The sequence below is a fragment of the Heterodontus francisci genome, chromosome 9 (genome assembly GCF_036365525.1).
Source record: "Heterodontus francisci isolate sHetFra1 chromosome 9, sHetFra1.hap1, whole genome shotgun sequence".
Taxonomy (NCBI): domain Eukaryota; kingdom Metazoa; phylum Chordata; class Chondrichthyes; order Heterodontiformes; family Heterodontidae; genus Heterodontus; species Heterodontus francisci.
In genome coordinates this window covers 109,133,409-109,152,305 of record NC_090379.1, presented here as the reverse complement: position 1 = coordinate 109,152,305, position 18,897 = coordinate 109,133,409, and the positions used below count along the sequence as shown (strand labels likewise).

At 43.8% G+C, this 18,897-nt stretch overlaps 1 protein-coding gene across 1 annotated transcript; it reads left to right on the top strand.

The window, feature by feature from the left end:
- The first annotated feature begins 1,176 nt into the window (after nt 1-1,176).
- Nucleotides 1,177-3,672, top strand: LOC137373363 (probable G-protein coupled receptor 139). The gene is made up of 2 exons (XM_068038186.1): nt 1,177-1,249; nt 2,771-3,672. The coding sequence occupies exons 1-2, from the start codon at nt 1,177-1,179 to the stop codon at nt 3,670-3,672; spliced, it is 975 nt and encodes a 324-aa protein (XP_067894287.1).
- The last annotated feature ends 15,225 nt before the right edge of the window (nt 3,673-18,897 follow it).

The following is an 18,897-nucleotide window of genomic DNA, read 5'->3' as shown; positions in this document are numbered from 1 at the left end:
CTTCAGGACCACAGTTCAGCCGGAAGATCACTGACTTACCAGACCCCGCAGACTATATATTCTTTTATTTGTTCTGGACTCTAATCCAATCAATCTACTCTTCTTCACTCCATAACCTATTTGCATGTGTGTGTGTGTGTGTGGCAGGGAAGTGGTGTGAAAATTGGAGATAGCATATATTTATTTACTAAGATCAGATTTTGGTTTTAAGTACAATAAACTAACCTCTTTCTTGTTTAAACTCCAGGAAACCTGTCCAATTGGTTCTTTTATGGTCATAACACATAAAGTATTAAACACTCAGTGAACTGGTAAGCACTTACACTGTTTAAAAGAATTCATTCCTGTTGCAGTCAAACAAGGAGTAGGGCAAGAGGAGAGCCTTTCGACCCCTCCTCAACTAATCGTAACACAAGGTTTATTCCTATGAAGGGGAAAGGTAGGGCAAACAAATCCAGAGCTCCCCGGATGATGAAAGAAATAGAGATAACAATGAAGTAGAAAAGGTGTGCTCATGACAGATGTCAGGTGAATAAGACAATGAAGAACCAGGTTCAATATAGAAGGTTCAGAGTGGAAGTGAAAAAGCAAATAACAGAAGCAGAAACTCGGAGAAGAGACTCACAGCTAACATAAAGAGGAATGCATAAGTCTCCCACAGGTATATAAATAGTAAAAGGATGGCAAAAAGAGGTGGTTTGCAAGAAGTCTCTATTTTTTAATACCTAAGCTCTTCAATTTGCAAAGCACAGAAATCAGTTATTTTTTTTAACTCTTTCTGTGTCAAATGCACTCGGCAAATACACTGAAAATGTCTAAAAATTACTGACATTTAATACTGAATTGAAAGGAAATGGTGCATAGAAAATTTCAATGCCATAGATCAAAAATACCCCTCTATCATCGTTATATTCAATTATATTTTCTATGGAATATCTTCATTTAAGGCAGTGTCAGCTCCAGTTAATTATTCTTTTATTACATGATGAGCATGTGAGATTTCACATGATTGCCTCCAATTGTTTGTTCAACGAACTATAATTAATATTAATGATCATGTAACTGACACCTCACTGGAGATTTCCCTCCTGTATAAAAACTTGGCTCCTCAGAATGTTTCATGTAATCAGAGTTATTGTCAACAACACCAACAGAAACCATCACATCTCACAGAAAATGCGTGAGCCAACAATATTTCATCAGATAGAAGACATTTACTACACTGTTCTTGCCGTTGTTGGAGTTCCTGGTAAGCCAATTAAACATTTAATGTAAGAAAATAACTTTTGAATGATGACACAGTTACAAATGATGCAATTGCCTTGATATTGCAAAGCATTTGTGGTCATTATCACATTGCTGATGGTGGGAGCTTACTGTGTGAAAATTGACTGCTGCATTTCTTACATTATAACAGTGACTACACCTCAAAACAAAAGGCACTTTATTGGCTGTAAAACACTTTGGATGCCCTGAGATGGTGATTGGGGCTCTATAAATGCAAGTCTCTTTTTTAAGTACCACACAATTCTTCTCAATCTAGCGTAGTCATGATCCATAAATCCCAGGCTGTCTTCAATCCCTAGCTATAATCGCCTTGCATCCTGGTATCACTAGCTGTAATTTCCTGCCTCTCAGATCGCTACATGTAACAAACTTGCTCTCTGGCATCCCTGCCCGGAACTAGATTTGTAAATGGATAGTCATGTTTAACCTAGTGGATCTTTTTGCAGAGGTAACTAATGTTGTACATAAGGGAGTCTCAGATTTTCACTGTGTCTATTGATAAGTTTAATGATGGAATAGGAAGCCGCATATCCAAGTTTGCTGATGACACTAAGTTAGATGGGAGCAGAAAGTTTCAAAAGGACATTAATTGATTGAGTGGGAGAGCAAAGCTATGGCAGATGTTTACTGTTGGAAAGTGTGAGGTCATTCAATTCGAACCTAAGAAAGATAGATCAAAGTATTTCAAATGGGGACAAGCTCGGAAGTGTGGATCAGAAGAGAGAAATCAATAAAAGCTTGGGGATACATAGAAAGGAAATAATTGAAATGTCTAATGGAATGTTATACTTTATTTCAAGTTTGGCTGGAATACAAAGGGGTGGAAGTTAAGTTACAACTATACAGAGCTCTGGTTGGACCCCATTTGGAGTAAATGCATTCATTCTAGGCTCCTCACCTCAGGAAGGATATATTTGAATTGGAGGTGGTGCAGCGCAGAATCATAAGACTGATAGCTGTGCTGAAAGGGTTAAATTATGAGCACAGGTTGCAAAGACTAGGCTTGTATTCACTTGAATATCGAAGTCTAAAGGATTAACTAATTGAAATGTTCATGTTGATTAAAGGATTTGATAGGGTAAATAGAGAGAAACAAATTCTTCTGGTGGGAGAGTCCAGAACAAGGGGACATAACCTTAAAATTAGTGCGCAGCTGTTCAGGGATGATGTCAGGAAGCACTTCCTAAGGGTCTTGGAAATCAAGAATTCTCTCCCCAAAAATGCTGTTAAAGCTAGGTCCATTCAAAATTTCAAAAAATGACATTGATAGACTGTTGTTAGACAAGGGTACTGAAGGTTACGGAACTGAGGCAGATAAATGAAGTTAAGGTACAGATCAACCATGATCTAATTAAATGGCAGAACAAGTTCAATGGGCTGGATGGCCAAATCCTCTTCTAAAGTCCCCGTGTTCCTATGTAATTCCCATGTTCATCTGAGATGGCTATCCTTAATTCCCTTTCTTTTTGTTCATTTATTTCAGTTAACTCAGTGGCCATTCTGATCCTGTCACAAGGAAAGTGTGGACTCTCCAAATGTATCACCCACTACCTGGTGGCCATGGCAGTGGCAGATCTACTGGTCGTTTTCACTGATGTGATACTGTTTGGATTTGTTCATTTTCATTTCCCAGGTACTTACCTGGACACCACTCCTGCACGTTCTCTTGTACATGTCCTGCTTAATGTAGCCACAGACATTTCTGTCTGGTTCACCGTTGCTTTCACCTTTGATCGATTTGTTACAATTTGTTGCCATAAAATGAAAACAAAATATTGCACAGAGAAAACTGTGACTGTAATTGTAACGACAGTGAGTGTGTTCTTCTGCTTGAAAAATATTCCTTGGTACTTTATATATGAACCTGAATATATAATTGACAATGTACCCTGGGGGACAATTGAAACACTGAGTTTTTTCACCGAAGTTGCCTGGGTAGCATTTCAAAGTCTCAGTATTATTTTAACCCCTTTCCTTCCATTCGTTCTGATTTTACTGCTCAATGCTCTGACTGTCAGACACATTTTAGTGGCCAGCAGAGTCCGCAGGAAACTACTGGATCACAGCAAGAGTGAGAATCACACTGACCCAGAGATGGAGAACCGAAGGAAATCCATCATTTTAATGTTCACTATATCTGGCAGTTTTATACTGTTATGGATGACAAATGTTGCATTTTTCCTTTATTGGCGAATTGCTGGCATTTATTATTACACAGGTCCCCATGATCCTGCATATATCACTGAACAATCTGGCTACATGCTGCAACTTTTGAGCACCTGCACCAACACCTGTATTTATGCAGTGACTCAGACTAAATTCAGAGAGCAGCTGAAGAATGCAGTCAAATATCCATTCACTGCAATTGTTAAATTAGTTCAATGATTAAAGCAGATCAATTAAAAGCAGAGCTACCTTTTTATCACTGACTCTGGTTACAGTGCTTCTTCATCTATTTACTCTCCACACAATTCTGAAACAGATCACTGTATCTACTTTGTTTCCCAGACTATCTCTGACCTTATCTACTCTCGCGATCTTCTCCCTCAGAGGTGTGAATTACACCCATCCTGAACCCAGCAAGAGACATTTTTTAATTGAATGGGTGCTTCTGAAACAAAGAAGTTGTGAAGTCCCCACATCCTGGGCCATTGTTGCTCACCACAGGCAGGGGATCAAAGTCTTCCAACATAGGCAACATGTGAGAGACTTTTACTTTAAAAAGTAGCTCTCTGGAGAGACAGGAAGATAATCAGAACAACATCACAAAAGCCTGTCCAGCCGAGACCTGGCACACCTGTCAAAATCCAAAGACGGAGCCCTGCTGTGAATTCTACCCTTCAACTTGCTGCAGTCGGGAACTGAAAGTGATCAGCATCTCCAGACTGAAATCTCAACCACCCAAAAATCTACAAACAACCCAGACCTGCAACTTTAAAAGAGAAACTGACCTCCAGGAAGATTTAACAGGTTTACCATGAACACCGAACGCACTTACCTATTTTTCTCTCGATCTTTTGTGTTTATGTTTCTGTGTGTGTCAGAGAGAGAGAGAGAGAGAGAGCCCAGGAGAGGAAGGATGTAATTCTCACATGAGCCGTACGGGGTGCAAACAACTGCTGCACAGATCACAGACTTGTACGCTCGACCATGAGCATACGCCTGGCACCCAGACAACGAAGATCTTCAAAAAAATCCAGAAGAAGATCTAATATCCATACTTTCCAGGATATAAAAACCAGAAATAAATGCAACTTGCTTCCTGCCTTGCTCTCACAGGCTCCGAAGATTCCAATGCAGAAGGGCTTTGGGACAAGTTACGATTTGTGATCCAAGGGACCTGTAACTAGACCATTGGATTTCAATCTCACAGGCACTCAGACTGGTTTGACAAGGATGATAAAGAAATGCACGGACTTCTCGATCAGAAATGCCAAGCCTTATTTATATGTCAAAATCAGCCGAGATCACAGCAGAAATGAGAATAATATTTACTCCTCAAATCTGAGGATCAGAGAATGATACGTGTTATCAAGGATAAGTGCTGGGTCGAGAAGGCCAATGAAATCCAACGCTATGCAGAGAGACACGACAATGCGCAGCTTCTTCCTGCCACCAAGACTATCTACAGACCAAAACCAAATGGTCCATCCCCCCTCCGAGCTAAAGATGGCAATACTCTTCTCAAAGGTGATGCAGTCATCCAAGACCATTGGAAGGAGCACTACTGGAACCTTCACAATCAGGAGGCTACAGAATTGGACAAAACCACCAAAATAATCCCTCAACACCTTAAGGATCAAATTTGGATATGCTGCCAACACTTGCTGAGATACTCAAGGCTATCTAACAGATGAAGAATAACAAAACATATGGTCCAGACAACATTCCTGCAGAAATCTATAAAGCTGGTGGTCATGAACTCTCACTCAAACACTCAGACCTTTTCATAAATTCTGGGAAGAAGTGGTACTGCCCCCTGACTTCCACAGTGCCATCATTGTGTCACTTTTTAAGATGGGTGATAAATCTATTTGTGGGAATTATAGAGGCATGTCTCTCCTGTCCATTGTCAGGACGATTCTCACATGAATCCTCCTGAACTGCCACTTACCTGTCAGCAATAACATTCTTCCAAAGACCCAATGTGGTTTCCGGCCATCCAGGGAAAACACAGACATTATCCTTGTCACTCAACAAATTCAAGAAAAATGTCTGGAACATTGCAAAGAGCGCTAAATGGCCTTTATTGATCTGTCAATTGTGTTTTACCCCACCAGTCACAAAGCCCTTTGGAATGCTTTCAAGAGACTTGCATATCCAACAAAACTTGTTACTATTCTGCAACTTCTGTATGATGGTATGACAGCAACCTCTGCAATGGTTTGGAGACCGCGTCCTTTCGTACCGGCATGGGCATTAAGCAAGGCTGTGTGATAGTGAAGAGAGCGGGCACAGTCTACTTCAGCCTGTACATGGAACGCATTTGTGATCAACTTCCATAAGGGGTCGTGAGAGAGTTTAGACTTGATGGGAAGCTTTTCTATCTCAACAGGCTGACAGCCAAGATTAAGCTAACCCTCCAGCATATCCACAACTTACAATATGTCGATGACTGCACAGTTGTGGCCCACACTGCTAGTGGCATTCAGACCAATCTTAACCTCTTCAACTCTGTATGTAGAAGGTTTGTTCTCTCACTAAATATCAGCAAGACCAAAATCCTCCACCAGCCCTTCCCTAGACAAGCATTTACAATTGCAGCTATTGATATTGATGGGGAGACTTTCGAAGTGGTTAAACATTTCTCATACCTCGGCAGCTGCCTTTCTCAAAGGGTCACCATCAAAACGGAGATCCAGCACAGAATCAGCTGTGCTAGCGCAGCCTCCCAAAAAATGTGCAACTGGTTCTTTGACAACAGAGATCTCCAAAAGAGGACAAAAGCTTTAGTTGTTTAGTTGTTGTCACCACCCTTCAATATTTCAGTGAGACTTGTGCCACCTACCAAAGTCACCTCAGGCCACTGGAGAATTTTCTCTGTGGGATTCTTGAAGTAAAGTGGGATGACAGGCGAACATACTCCAGTATCCTCAGTGAAGCCAATTCCTCCAGCATTGCAACCATGAGAATGAGAAATCAGCTCCACTGGTCTGGACACTGCATCTGTATGCCAAATAATCAGCTTCCGAAGCAGATCCTCTTCTCACTACTTAAAGATGGCACCCAATCACAAGGAGGACAGAGAAAACATTTTAAAGACACACTGGAAACCTCATTGAAAAGGGGACAAATTGTCATCAGTGCATGAGAGGAACTTGCCACAAACTGTACCATGTGGCAGTGCCTCATCCAACAAGCCAGAACGCAGTTGGAAACTGACTGTATAAACTCTGTGTCAGAGAAGCAATGAAAGTGGAAGGACAGAGAGCAGAACACTGGCTTGAGAATCCCCCACCCCGCTTCCTCAGGGCAACTCCTGTCCTCTCTGCCCAAAGACCAGTGGCTCCAGGATTGGCCTGCTGAGACAGCTGAAGACACACAATTCATGAAGTCTGGTAGACATCATCCTCATTTCGAGGGACTGATAGCAACAACAACACCCAAGTCCCTCTGAACATCAACATTGACAAGTTTCCCACCTTTTAAAATATTTTGCTTTTCTATTGTTATGACCAAAGTGAATAACCTCACACTTCCCCACATTATACTCCATCTGTCACCTTGTTGCCCACTCACATAACCTGTCCATATATTTTTGCAGCCTCTTTTTTCATAGCTTACATTCCCACCTAGCTTTGTATTGTCAGCAAACTTAGATACATTACTCTCTGTCTCTGCATCTAAGTCATGAATATAAACTGTAAATAACTGTGGCCCCAGCACTGATCCATGCGGCATCCCACTGCCAACTTGAAAATGTCCCATTTATACCTACTCTTTGCTTCCTGTCCGTTAACCAATCCTCCATCCATGCCAATATATTGCCCGCAACTCCAAAAGCCCTTATCTGGTGTATTAACCTTCTATGTGGCAGCTTATCAAATGCCTTTTGGAAATCCAGGTATACTACATCTACTGGTTCCCCTTTATCTACCCCACTACTTACATCCTCAAACAATTCTAATAAATTTCTCAACACGATTTCCATTTGTTAAAACCATGTTGACTCTGCCTGATCACAGTATGATTTTCTGCGGGCATTGTTAAGACTTCCTTAATAATAGATTTCAGCACATTCCTGATGACTGAAGTCAGGCTAATGGCCTGCAGTTCCTGTTTTCTCTCTCTCTCTCGCCTTTCTTGAAAGCGGTGTTACTTTTGCTAACTTCCAATCTGGTGGGATCATTCAAGAATCAAGGGAATTTTGGGAAATCATAACCAGCGCATCCACAATCTCTGCAACTAGCTCAGTTAGATGCCTAGGATGTAGGCCGTCAGGTCCTGCCTCGAATTTAAGTCCCTCAAGTTTCTCCAACTTTTTCTCTGCTGATATTAATTACCTTAATTTCCTCACTCTTTAGAGCCCCTAGGTTACCTGTATTTCTGGTATGCAACCTGCATCTTCTATTGTGAAGACAAACAAAAAAAAATTGTTCATTGTCTCTGCCTCATTCCCCATGATAATTTCTCCTGTCTCTGCTTCTGAGGGACCAATATTTACTGTAGCTGCTCTCTTTCCAAAATTCGCTAGATTTTACAACGGTCCCAGTGCATTGAAAGTTAGTAAACATAACACCGCTATTCAAGAAAGGAGGGAGAGAGAAAACAGGGAACTACAGGCCAGTTAGCCTGACATTGGTCCTCAGGAAAATACTGGAATCCATTACCAAGGAAGTCTTAACAATGCACTTAGAAAATCATAGTATGATCAGACAGAGTCAACATGGTTTTACAAAATGGAGATTATGTTTAACAGATTTATTGGAGATTTCTGAGGTTGTAATTAGTAGGGTTGATAAAGGGGAGCCAGAAGATATAGTAGACTTGGATTTCCATAAGGCATCCAATAAGGTGCAATACAAAAGGTTAATAAACAAGATGAGGTGTTATGGAGTTGGTGGTAATATATTAGGTTAGATGGAGAATTGGTTAATGGACAGGAAACAGAGAGTAGGGATGAATGGGGTATTTTCAAGTTGGAAGCTGTTACTAGTGGATTAATGCAAGGATCAGTGCTGGGACCTCAGCTCCTTACAATCTGTGTTAATGACTTAGACGAAGAGACCAAGAGTAATAAATCAAAGTTGCTGACAATACAAAGCTAGTTGGCCATATAAGCTGTGAGGACACAAGCATGCTGAAAAAAGATATAAGTGAATAAGGAATAAACTGGACGGATCACCTAGCATCTACCTCAGCACCGGAAATGACAACAGCAAACCCAGCCCTGTCAACCCCGCAAAGTCCTCCCTATTAACATCTGGGGGCTTGTGCCAAAGTTGGGAGATCTGTCCCACAGACTAGTCAAGCAACTGCCTGACATAGTCATACTCATGGAATCATACCTTACAGACAATGTCCCAGACACCACCATCATCATCCCCAGGTATATCCTGTCCAATCAGCAAGACAGACCCAGCAGAGGTGGCAGCACAGTGGTATACAGTTGGGAGGGAGTTGCCCTGGGAGTCCTCAACATCAATTCCAGACCCCATGAAGTCCCATGGCATCAGGTCAAACATGGGCAAGGAAACCTCCTGCTGGCTACCACCTACCGCCCTCCCTCAGCTGATGAATCAGTACTCCTCCATTTTGAACAGAACTTGGAGGAAGCACTGGGGATGGCAAGCGGGCAGAATGTACTCTGGGTGGGGGACTTCACCACTGTTGATTGACCTGGCCGCATCCTAAAGGACATAGCTGCTAGACTGGGTCTGCGGCAAGTGGTGAGGGAACCAACAAGAGGGATAAACATACTTGAACTCGTCCTCACCAATCTGCCTGCCACAGATGCATCTGTCCATGACAGTATTGGTAGGAGTGACCACCGCACAGTCCTTGTGGAGATGAAGTCCCGCCTACACATTGAGGATACGCTCTATCATGTTGTGTGGCACTACCACCGTGCTAAATGGGATAGATTTCAAACAGATCGAGCAATGCAAAACTGGGCATCCATGAGACGCTGTGGGCCATCAGCAGCAGCAGAATCGTACTCAACCACAATCTGTAACCTCATGGCCCAACATAATCCCCCCTCTACCATTACCATCAAGGCAGGAGACCAACCCTGGTTCAATGAAGAGTGCAGGAGGGCATGCCAGGAGCAGCACCAGCATACCTAAAATGAGGTGTCAACCTGGTGAAGCTACAATACAGGACTACTTGCGTGCTAAACTGTGTAAGCAGCATGTGATAGACAGAGCTACGCGATCCTTTAACCAACAGATCAGATCTAAGCTCTGCAGTCCTGCCACAATGAGTCGTGAATGGTGCTGGACAATTAAACAACTAACTGGAGGAGGTGGCTCCACTAATATCTCACTAATGTTTATTAAGAAACTTGGTTCATGTATTTTGTTCTTATATGATTGACCAAATCGGTAACTGGGAAAACAATTAAAAAATATATGTTGTGACCTGCAGAGAAGTAGGACTAGAAAAGACAGTGCAGTCCTCCCACCTCGGTCGTAAAAACCTGTTTACTCTCCACACAATTCTGCAACAGATCACTGCCTCTATTTCGCTTCCCAGACCATCACTGATCTCATCTCCTCTGGACATTTTTCCCCCATGGCCTCCAGGCTCATAGCTCTCAACCCCGCACATTCTGCTTTCCTTACCAAGATCCATCCACAAACAGGACTGCCCTGCTAGACCCATCGATTAAGCCTGCTCTTGCCACATAGAATTTATTTCTTCATATCTCAAGGCTATTTTATCTCTCCCTATCCAGCCTCCTCCAATGTACATTGGTGACTCAAACAACCCCCTCCATCAATTTAACATTTTCCAGTTTCATCAGCTTTTCTTCAAAATTCAACCTTCTCCCCACTTTAACAAGGTCCATTACCAACTCTGCCCTTCCCTTTCTCAACTTCTCTATCTTCATTTCTGGGGCTAGGCTGTCAACCAATTTCCACTTTCAAGCCACTGACTCCCATAGCTACATTGATTACCATGCTCCCATCCTGCTTCCCATAAATCTTTGGCCTTTCATTCTTTCATGAGATGTAAGCATCAATGGCAAGACCAGCATTTGTTGCCCACCCGTAATTGCACTTGAGAAGTTGGTGGTGAGCCATCCTCTTGAACCGTTGTTGGCCATCTTGTGTATGTACACCCACAGTGCTGTTAGAAAGATAGTTCCAGGTTTTTACCCAATGACAGTGAAGGGATGATGATATAGTTCCAAGTCAGTATGGTGTGTGGCTTGGATGGGAATTGGCAGATGGATGTGTTCCCATGCGTCAGCTGCCCTTGTTCTTCAAGCTGGTAGAGGTCATGGGTTTGGAAGATGCTGATGAAGGTGGCTTGGCAAGTTGATGCAGTGCATCTTTGGGGTGGTACACACTGGTGCCACTGTGCACCAGTGATGGAGGGAGTGAAGATTTAAGGTGGTGAATGGGGTGACAATCTAGCGGGCTGCTTTGTCCTGAATGATGTTGAGCTTCTTGAGTGTTGCTGGAGCTGCACTCATCCAGGCAAGTGCAGAGTATTCCATCACACTCCTGACTTGTGCCTTGTAGTTAGTGGACAGGATCTGGGGAGTCAGGAGGTGAGTTAGTCACTGCAGAATTCCCAGCCTCTGACCTGCTTTTCTTGCCACAGCATTTATATGGATGGTTCAGTTCAGTTCAGTTCAGTTTCTGGTCAATGGTAACCCCCCTGGATGTTAATGGTTGGGGGTTCAGTGATGGTAATGCCGTTGAATGTCAAGGGGAGATGGTTAGATTCTCTCTTGTTGGAGTTGATCAATGCCTGTAAATTGTATGGCACCAATGTTACTTGTCACTTGACAGCTGAAGCCTGGATGTTGTCCAGGTCTTGCCTCATGTGAACATGGATTGCTTCAGTATCTGAGGAGTCGCGAATGGTGATGAACATTGTGCGATCATCAGTGAACAACTCCACATCTGACCTTATGATGGAGGGAAGATCATTGATGAAGCAGCAGATGATAGTTGGACCAAGGACACTACCCTGAGGAACTCCTGCAGCAATATCCTGGGGCTGAGAGGATTGATCTCCAACAACCCACAACCATCTTTCTTTGTGCTAGGTATAACTCCAACCAGCGGAGAGTTTTCTCACTGATTCGCATTGACTTCAACTTTGCTAGGACTCCTTCATGCCACTCGATGAAATGTGAAATGCTGTCTTGATGTCAAGGGCAGTAACTCTCACCTCCCCTCTGGAATTGAGCTCTTTTGTTCATGTTTGGACCAAGGCTGTTATGAGATCTGGAGCTGAGTGGCCCTGGCAGAACCCAAACTGAGCATCAGTGAGCAGGTTATTGCTGTTTAAGTGGCACTTGATAGCACAGTCAATGACAACTTCCATCACTTTGCTGATGATTGAGAATAGACTGATGATGCAGTAGTTGACTGGATTGTATTTTCCCTGCTTATTGTGGACAGGACATACCTGGGCAATTTTCCACATTGTCAGGTAGATGCCAGTGCTGTAGCTGTACTGGAACAGTGGAAAGGGGCACAGCTAGTTCTGGAGAAGATCACTCCAATACTACTGCTCTGATGTTGACAGGACTCATAGAGTTTGATATATCCAGTACCTTCAATCGATGGGCTATATGGTCTACACCTGTTCCTATTTCTGGTGTTCTTGTGTTTTTTGATATCACGTGGTGTGAATTGAATTGGCTGGACACCGGCATCTGTGATTCTGGGGACCTCAGGAGGAGGCTGAGATGGATCATCTACTCGGTACTTCTGGCTGAAGACAGTTGCATGTCCTTTCAGAACTCTATTGCATTCTCCCAGTTCCTCTCTGTCCATCAGCTCAGTTCTGGTGACAACAACTTGCACACCAGTGCTTCCAATATGTCGTTCTATTTCTACAACTGAGGATTCCCCTTCACCAAGGTTTTCAGTGCCCTCGACCATAGTGATCCCATTTTACACACTTCTCTCCTCACCTCTCCCAAAACCGTGAAAGCTTTCCCCTGATCCTCAACTTTCACTACTACAGCCTCCACATTCAATGGATCATTCTCTGCCATTTCTGCCACCTCAAGTGTGGTGCAAACCACCAAACACATCTTCCTTCCCCTCCCTTCAGCATTCCAAAGGGACAAAAGGGATTATGAAAAGGAATTTGCAAAGGATATAAAAATCGACACAAGAAGCTTTTCAATATATATTCGGGAAAAAAGATTGGTTCAAAGCAATGTGAGCCCCTTAAAAACTGATAATGATAATGATAAATGAAAATAAGGAAATGGTGGAGATGTTAAATAATTACTTTGCATCAGTATTTACGGTAGAGGACGAGGATAGCATGCTGGACATCCCAAGGAAACTAATACTGAATCAGGGATGGGGACTCACCAGAATTAATGTAAGAAAATTAACAATAATGAAGAAAATAATGGCACCAAAGAGTGATAAATCTGCCGTCCAGATGTTTTCCATCCTAGGGATTTAATAGAAGTAGATAAGAACACTGTAGGTGTCTCAACTATAATCTTCCATTTCAGGAACCTTTCTGTTGAATTGGAGAATTGCACATGTCACTCTGCTATTTAAGAAAAGTGGGAGAGGGAAACCAGGGATTTATGGACCAGTTAGCCTAACACCTGTTGTCGGGAAATTCCTCGAGATTATTATGAAGGGTACAGTGACAGAAAACATTGAAAATTTTTCAGCTGATCAGAGAAAGCCAGCATGGATGTATAAAGAGTAGGTCATGCCTGATGAACCTGATTACATTTTTTGAAGTGTTTACTAAAGTAGACTGTAAGAGTTTTTACAAGTATATAACATGGAGAGTAACAAAAGTAAACATTGGTTCCTTAGGAGCAGAGATAGGAGAAATTATCATGGGGAATGAGGAAATGACTGAGCATTTGAACAAATACTTTGGCCAGAATTTTTCCCTCGGTGGACAGGAGCCCTCCACCGACTGAAAACTCGGTGGCGAACCCGCCTCCACCTGGCCTGGGGATCCAGTCTGCATTTTGCGGTCCCCCTGTCTTTCATTGGTCTGAGGCGGAACTTCCACCTCATTGAGGCAGGAAGTCCTAGCTAATGGAGCTGCTGGCCAATCAGCGGGCTGGCAGCTCTTAGTCCCATCAGTGCCATTAGGAGCGGTGGCCACTGCTGGGATTGCAACCCGTCCATCGGAAATAAGATGTCAGGCAGCCCAGGAATGAAGGTAAGTTTATGGTGCCTCACCGGGGGTGATTGGTCAGGCCCCTGCGAGGCAAGGGTGGTGGACTGGGTGGACAGGAGGCAGGGGGGCATGTCAGACGTTGGGGGTGATTGGGGCAGCGGGGGCGACCCTCTGTCGGGAACAGGGTGCCTGATCATGAGGACCCCCCGCCCCAGGCCATCAGAAAGCTGCCTACTTCTGTCTGGTGGCTTCTCTTGGGCCTGGGCTGCCCGACCAGCCACAGGCCAAATCCCCATGGCGGCAGGCAGAGGCCCTTAAGTGGCCATTCAAGGGCCTTGATTGGCCTGGGGCAGGCGGGGAGTTTTTTGCCACCCTGCGTAAAGTGACAGCGGAGGCGGGAGCAGGTCGGGAAGGGACCCTGAGCCTCCCACTGCATTTTATGCCAACTTCCCCCACCCCCGCACCACTTTCTCGCTCTTTGGGGGGGGGAGGGGGGGGCGTTAATTTCTGGCCTTTGTGTCAGCCTTCACAATGGAAGACATAAGTTACCTTCCAGAAATAGAAGGCTACCAAGGATCGAGTAAGTGTGAAGAACTTAAAGCAACCCAAACACAGATGGTGAGAGGCGCTGCAACTTGAGCCATCTCCTAACATGGAGCTGCATTGACCAGTCCATTGGTACCTTGAAGATGTGCTCCCTTACCTTGACCGGTCAGGTGATACCCTCCAGTACGATCTAGCCTGAGTGTCCCTTATCGTGGTCAGCCACATTGCTGTGGGTCTGGTGTTACATGTCGGCCACACCAGGTAAGGATGGCAGATTTCTTTCCCTAAAGGGCATTAGTGAACCAGATGGGTTTTTAAAACAATCGACAATGGTTTCACCATTAGGCTAGCTTTTAATTCCAGATTTTTTCATAATTGAATTCAAATTTCACCAGCTGCCAAAATGGAATTCGAACCCATGTCCCCAGAGCTTTTGCCTAGGCCTCTGGATTACTCATCCAGTGACATTAGCATTACACCACTGTTTCCCCTGATACTGTGATGATAATAAAAGAACAGACAATTCTGAAGAACAGCACCCAGGTGACCCACTAAGTGAAATCAATGGCATTGTCACCTTTCTTTCTCTAACACTTCTACAGAGTGCTCCTCCTGTGGCAGAGGATAAGGTGGAGGCAGCCTGGTACATAGTCTCTGCCTCCTGCTGAGATGCCCATGGCTTCTGTCCTCGTCTCAGATGTGCCCTTGGGGGCTGCTCCACAGGCTGCTGTGCCTGCATCATTGCCGGGGCTGCCTCTGTCACAGGGCCTTGGCACACAGACGGTTCCTGTCAGAGGAGGCAAGGCGCCAAAGGGCAACGCTGGTACCCCCTGAGAGATGGCCTCTCCATCTGCTGCTTTGACCATCTCAGCCTGTTCCTGGTGCCCTTGGATGCTGGATGAGGTCACCGACTGGGGTGCAACTGACATCCACTCCAAGCATCTCTGTGCCATCAACACAACTGAGCGGTCACTGTTACAGAGAATCTCTCTCTTTCTGTGCATAAACCCACTCAGAGTGGTGCTGCATATGGCTTTCCAAGAGGTTACCAATCTCTCAATGGAGGAGCTCATGTGATTGAATCACTGGGTCATGATTGAGCACAGGTGCTGCATGGACTCCTCCATTACCTGCTCCTCAAGGCCAAAGGGAATTCCAACAGATGGGAACTTATCTGCCTCTGGTTCTTGAGGAAGATCTTCATCGTTCGTTACGCCCGAGGACCAGCATCTTCATCCAGTGAAGCATTGCTGTATCTGTCCTCCGTGGGAGACTGCCCACAGCTGACTCTGCCTCACCCTACTCCTCCTGCTCATGTGTGATGTTGAAGTGATTTATGACTGTAACCCCTAGTAGGGACTAAACCAAATCAGGAGCATATCCCCACGAATCTCCTTTAATCAAGTTCAAACCAGACAAATTATCATAGACACTTATTTGGGTCCAAAGAATTGCACTAGCTTTCCCTAAAAGAAAGAAAACCAAACAGAGAATTTTACCATCTTTCAGATGGCCAATTTCTAATATTTTTATGGCTAAGTCGTAAATATCCCAGATATTATAAGGGTCTGGGAAACTCTCTTCAATACGTATCTCTCCATTTAAAGAGACACAGAGAGGGGTTATATACAGTAGTTATATACAGAATAGTACATTTAATAACTTTTATATATTTACTAAAGAATTTAACATGCAATAAACTTCTGAAGTGGATAAGTATATCACAATATCAAATATTACTGAGAGTTGTAACACATATTCTTATTTCTAACTTAGAATCCAAAAGTTTAACCTTGCTAATGTTACAGCAAAATTATCTTAAAATATCCAGAATATTCATCAAAATTTAAAATAAACTTGTACCTAATATCCCTGAATAAGACATGGGCTGAGAAGTGTTGTTTGAGGATTCAACACTCCTAAGTGTTTGCTTCAGAACTTTGTATTTTTACACTATTTATATATGTCATATGACTTTTGCATTAGATGTGACCTTCCTGTGTTCCCATCTAAAATCTATATCTTTAATTTAATGTTTTACTGGAATTTGAAGTTTGTGAGCTTTTATCTGGTCAAAATGTTCATAATTGTGTTTACCTGACCTCTCATGTTCCTGTGAGTACATTCCATTTATTGTTCCTTCGAGCCTGTTCTGCCATTCAATATGATCATGGCTGATCTGCAACCTATCTTCACATCCTTCATTACGCATCCCTTAACACCTTTGGTTAACAAAAATCTATCAATCTCAGATTTAAAATTAATAATTGACCCAGCATCAACTGCCATTTGCAGAAGAGAATTCCAAACTTCTGGCACCTTTTGTGAGTAGAAGTGTTTTTTACTTCACTCCTGAAAGGTCTGGCTCTAATTTTTAGACTAAGTTCCCGAGCCCTAGATTCCCCAAGCAGTAGAAATAGTTTCTCTTTATCTACCCTATCAGTTCCCTTAATATCTTGAAAACTTCAATCAAATCGTTCCTTAATCTTCTAAATTCCAGGGGATTCAATCCTAGTTTATGTAATCACTCCTTGTAATTTAGCCCTTGGAGTCCAGGTATTATTCTTGTAAATCTACGCTGCACTTCTGCCAAGGTCAATATGTCCTTCCTAAGGTGTGGTGCTCAGAACTGCTCACAGTACTGCAGGTGTGTTCACAACAGGGCTTTGTATAGCTGTAGCATGACCTCAGCCCCCTTGTATTCTATTCCTCTAGATATAAAGGTCAGCATTTCATTACACTGTGAGTATTTTTTGTTTCAGTCCATGATATTTTAATACCTGGACCTCTGAGTCTGTTTGGATCTCCATTATTTCTAGTTTTTCACAATATAGCAATTGCTGTGATCTTTCCTTTTATATGATATTGGATGGCCTTAGATTTTTCTATATTGCCCATTCCCTTATTCTATTAATATCTCTTTGTAATGTGATGCTTCCATTTACACTGCTGACAATGATGCTGATCTTTGTGGCATCACCTGACGTGGATATTTGACTCTCTCCCCCATCTTTTAAGTTGTTTGCACAGTGAATATTTGAGACCCCAATAAACATCCCTGTGAAATGCCGCTCGGCACATTCTGCTCATTCGACTACCTGCCCATTATCGCTACTCTCCATCTCCTGCCGCTCAGCCAATTTGCTAAAGAAGTCGATAACTGGTTTTCACTTTGTGTGATCTTCAACTTTAGCTAACAATCTCTTTTCTATCAAATGGCCCCTGGAGGTCAATATAAACAGGATCCAAAGACATTTCCCTGTCCATTACTTAAGAATGTATGAAATAGGAGCAGGCGTAGATAATACAGCCTCTCGAGCCTGCTTCACCGTTCAGTGCAATCATGGCTAATCATCTGCCTCACCTCCAATTTCTCCCCCCCTCCAACCTCCCCATATCGCTTAATTCCCTGAGAGACCAAGGGTTGGATTTTCGTTCCAGGGTTGGAAACTCAACGCCCAGAACATTTTCGGGTCTGACCACACGGACGCTATTTTCAAATGTAAAGGGCCTAATAGGCCCGTGGGGTCGGGGTGGGGGGGGTGGTGAAAGTCCAGCACCCAATTAGAGGCACCGGAAGCATCCTGGAGGCGGGACCCAGTTACAGAGGGCAATTTTAAAAAGCAAGCGACACCCATGACTGGGTTTGTCATTTCCTACTGGCACAGAGCAGCAGGGAGATCAGAGGGCATGTGCTGGCATGGACAGGCATTCCTGGGCGGCACCACATTTTTGTGATGCCTTCATTGAGGCATTGATGGATGTGGTGACAGAGAGGTGAGAGGTGTTCTCCCAGTGTCTGGAAGGAGAATTCTACTCAGAGAGACCAAGAGGGCTTGGATGGAGGTGGCAACGGAGCTCAGCAGATGGGGATCTACAAGAAGGACCTACGTCCAGTGTAGGAAGAGGTCCAATAATCTCTTGTGGTCGATTAAGGTGAGTGGCCAGTGTCATCTGAATGATTGTCATCAACTCTGTAAACACCAGTATGCATACGAACCGACCTCACTGAATGTCCATAACGTTGTCAGTTCAAGTGTCCAGTTGCAACACTGAGACGGCAGCCACCCTCAAATATGGGGCACCATTCAGATGGGGACATCTATAAGGGGCACATAAGCCCACATGCATGTCATGCTGGAAGAGATAAGGGAGGGCAGCCTCTTCGTGTATCATTCTCCTCTTATTCTGCAGGAGACAAGAGCCCACAATGTTCGTGAGATGACCAGAAGGGTTATGGTGTGGTCCACTGCACAGTTTGACGCCGATGGAGGAGGTGATGCCAGGGTGCCATCGAGGCAGTCAGTGGGTGATGGCAAGATGAGAGGCTGTGAGCAACAGGGTTATTGGATAGATCTATCTTGAGGTGAAGGGCACGGAGTAGACTCCTGCCCAATGCATGTCATAGAACCATAGAACCATAGAAACGTTAAGGCACAGAAAGAGGCCATTCAACCCATCATGTCTGCGCTGGCTGAAAAGACTAACCGCTCACTCTAATCTCACCTTCCAGCACCTGGTCCGTAGCCTTGCAGGTTACAACACTTCAGGTGTAGGTCCAGGTACCTTTTAAATGAGTTGAGGGTTTCTGCCTCCACCACCGATCTGGGTAGTGAATTCCAGACACCTACCACCCTCTGGGTGAAAAGGTTTTTCCTCATGTGCCCTATAATGCTTCTACCAATCATCTTAAATCTGTGCCTCCTAGCCTCTGCTAGGGGATGTTGAGCTGCCATTTTTGCCCCTCTTTCAGCCAAGTTTCCATTA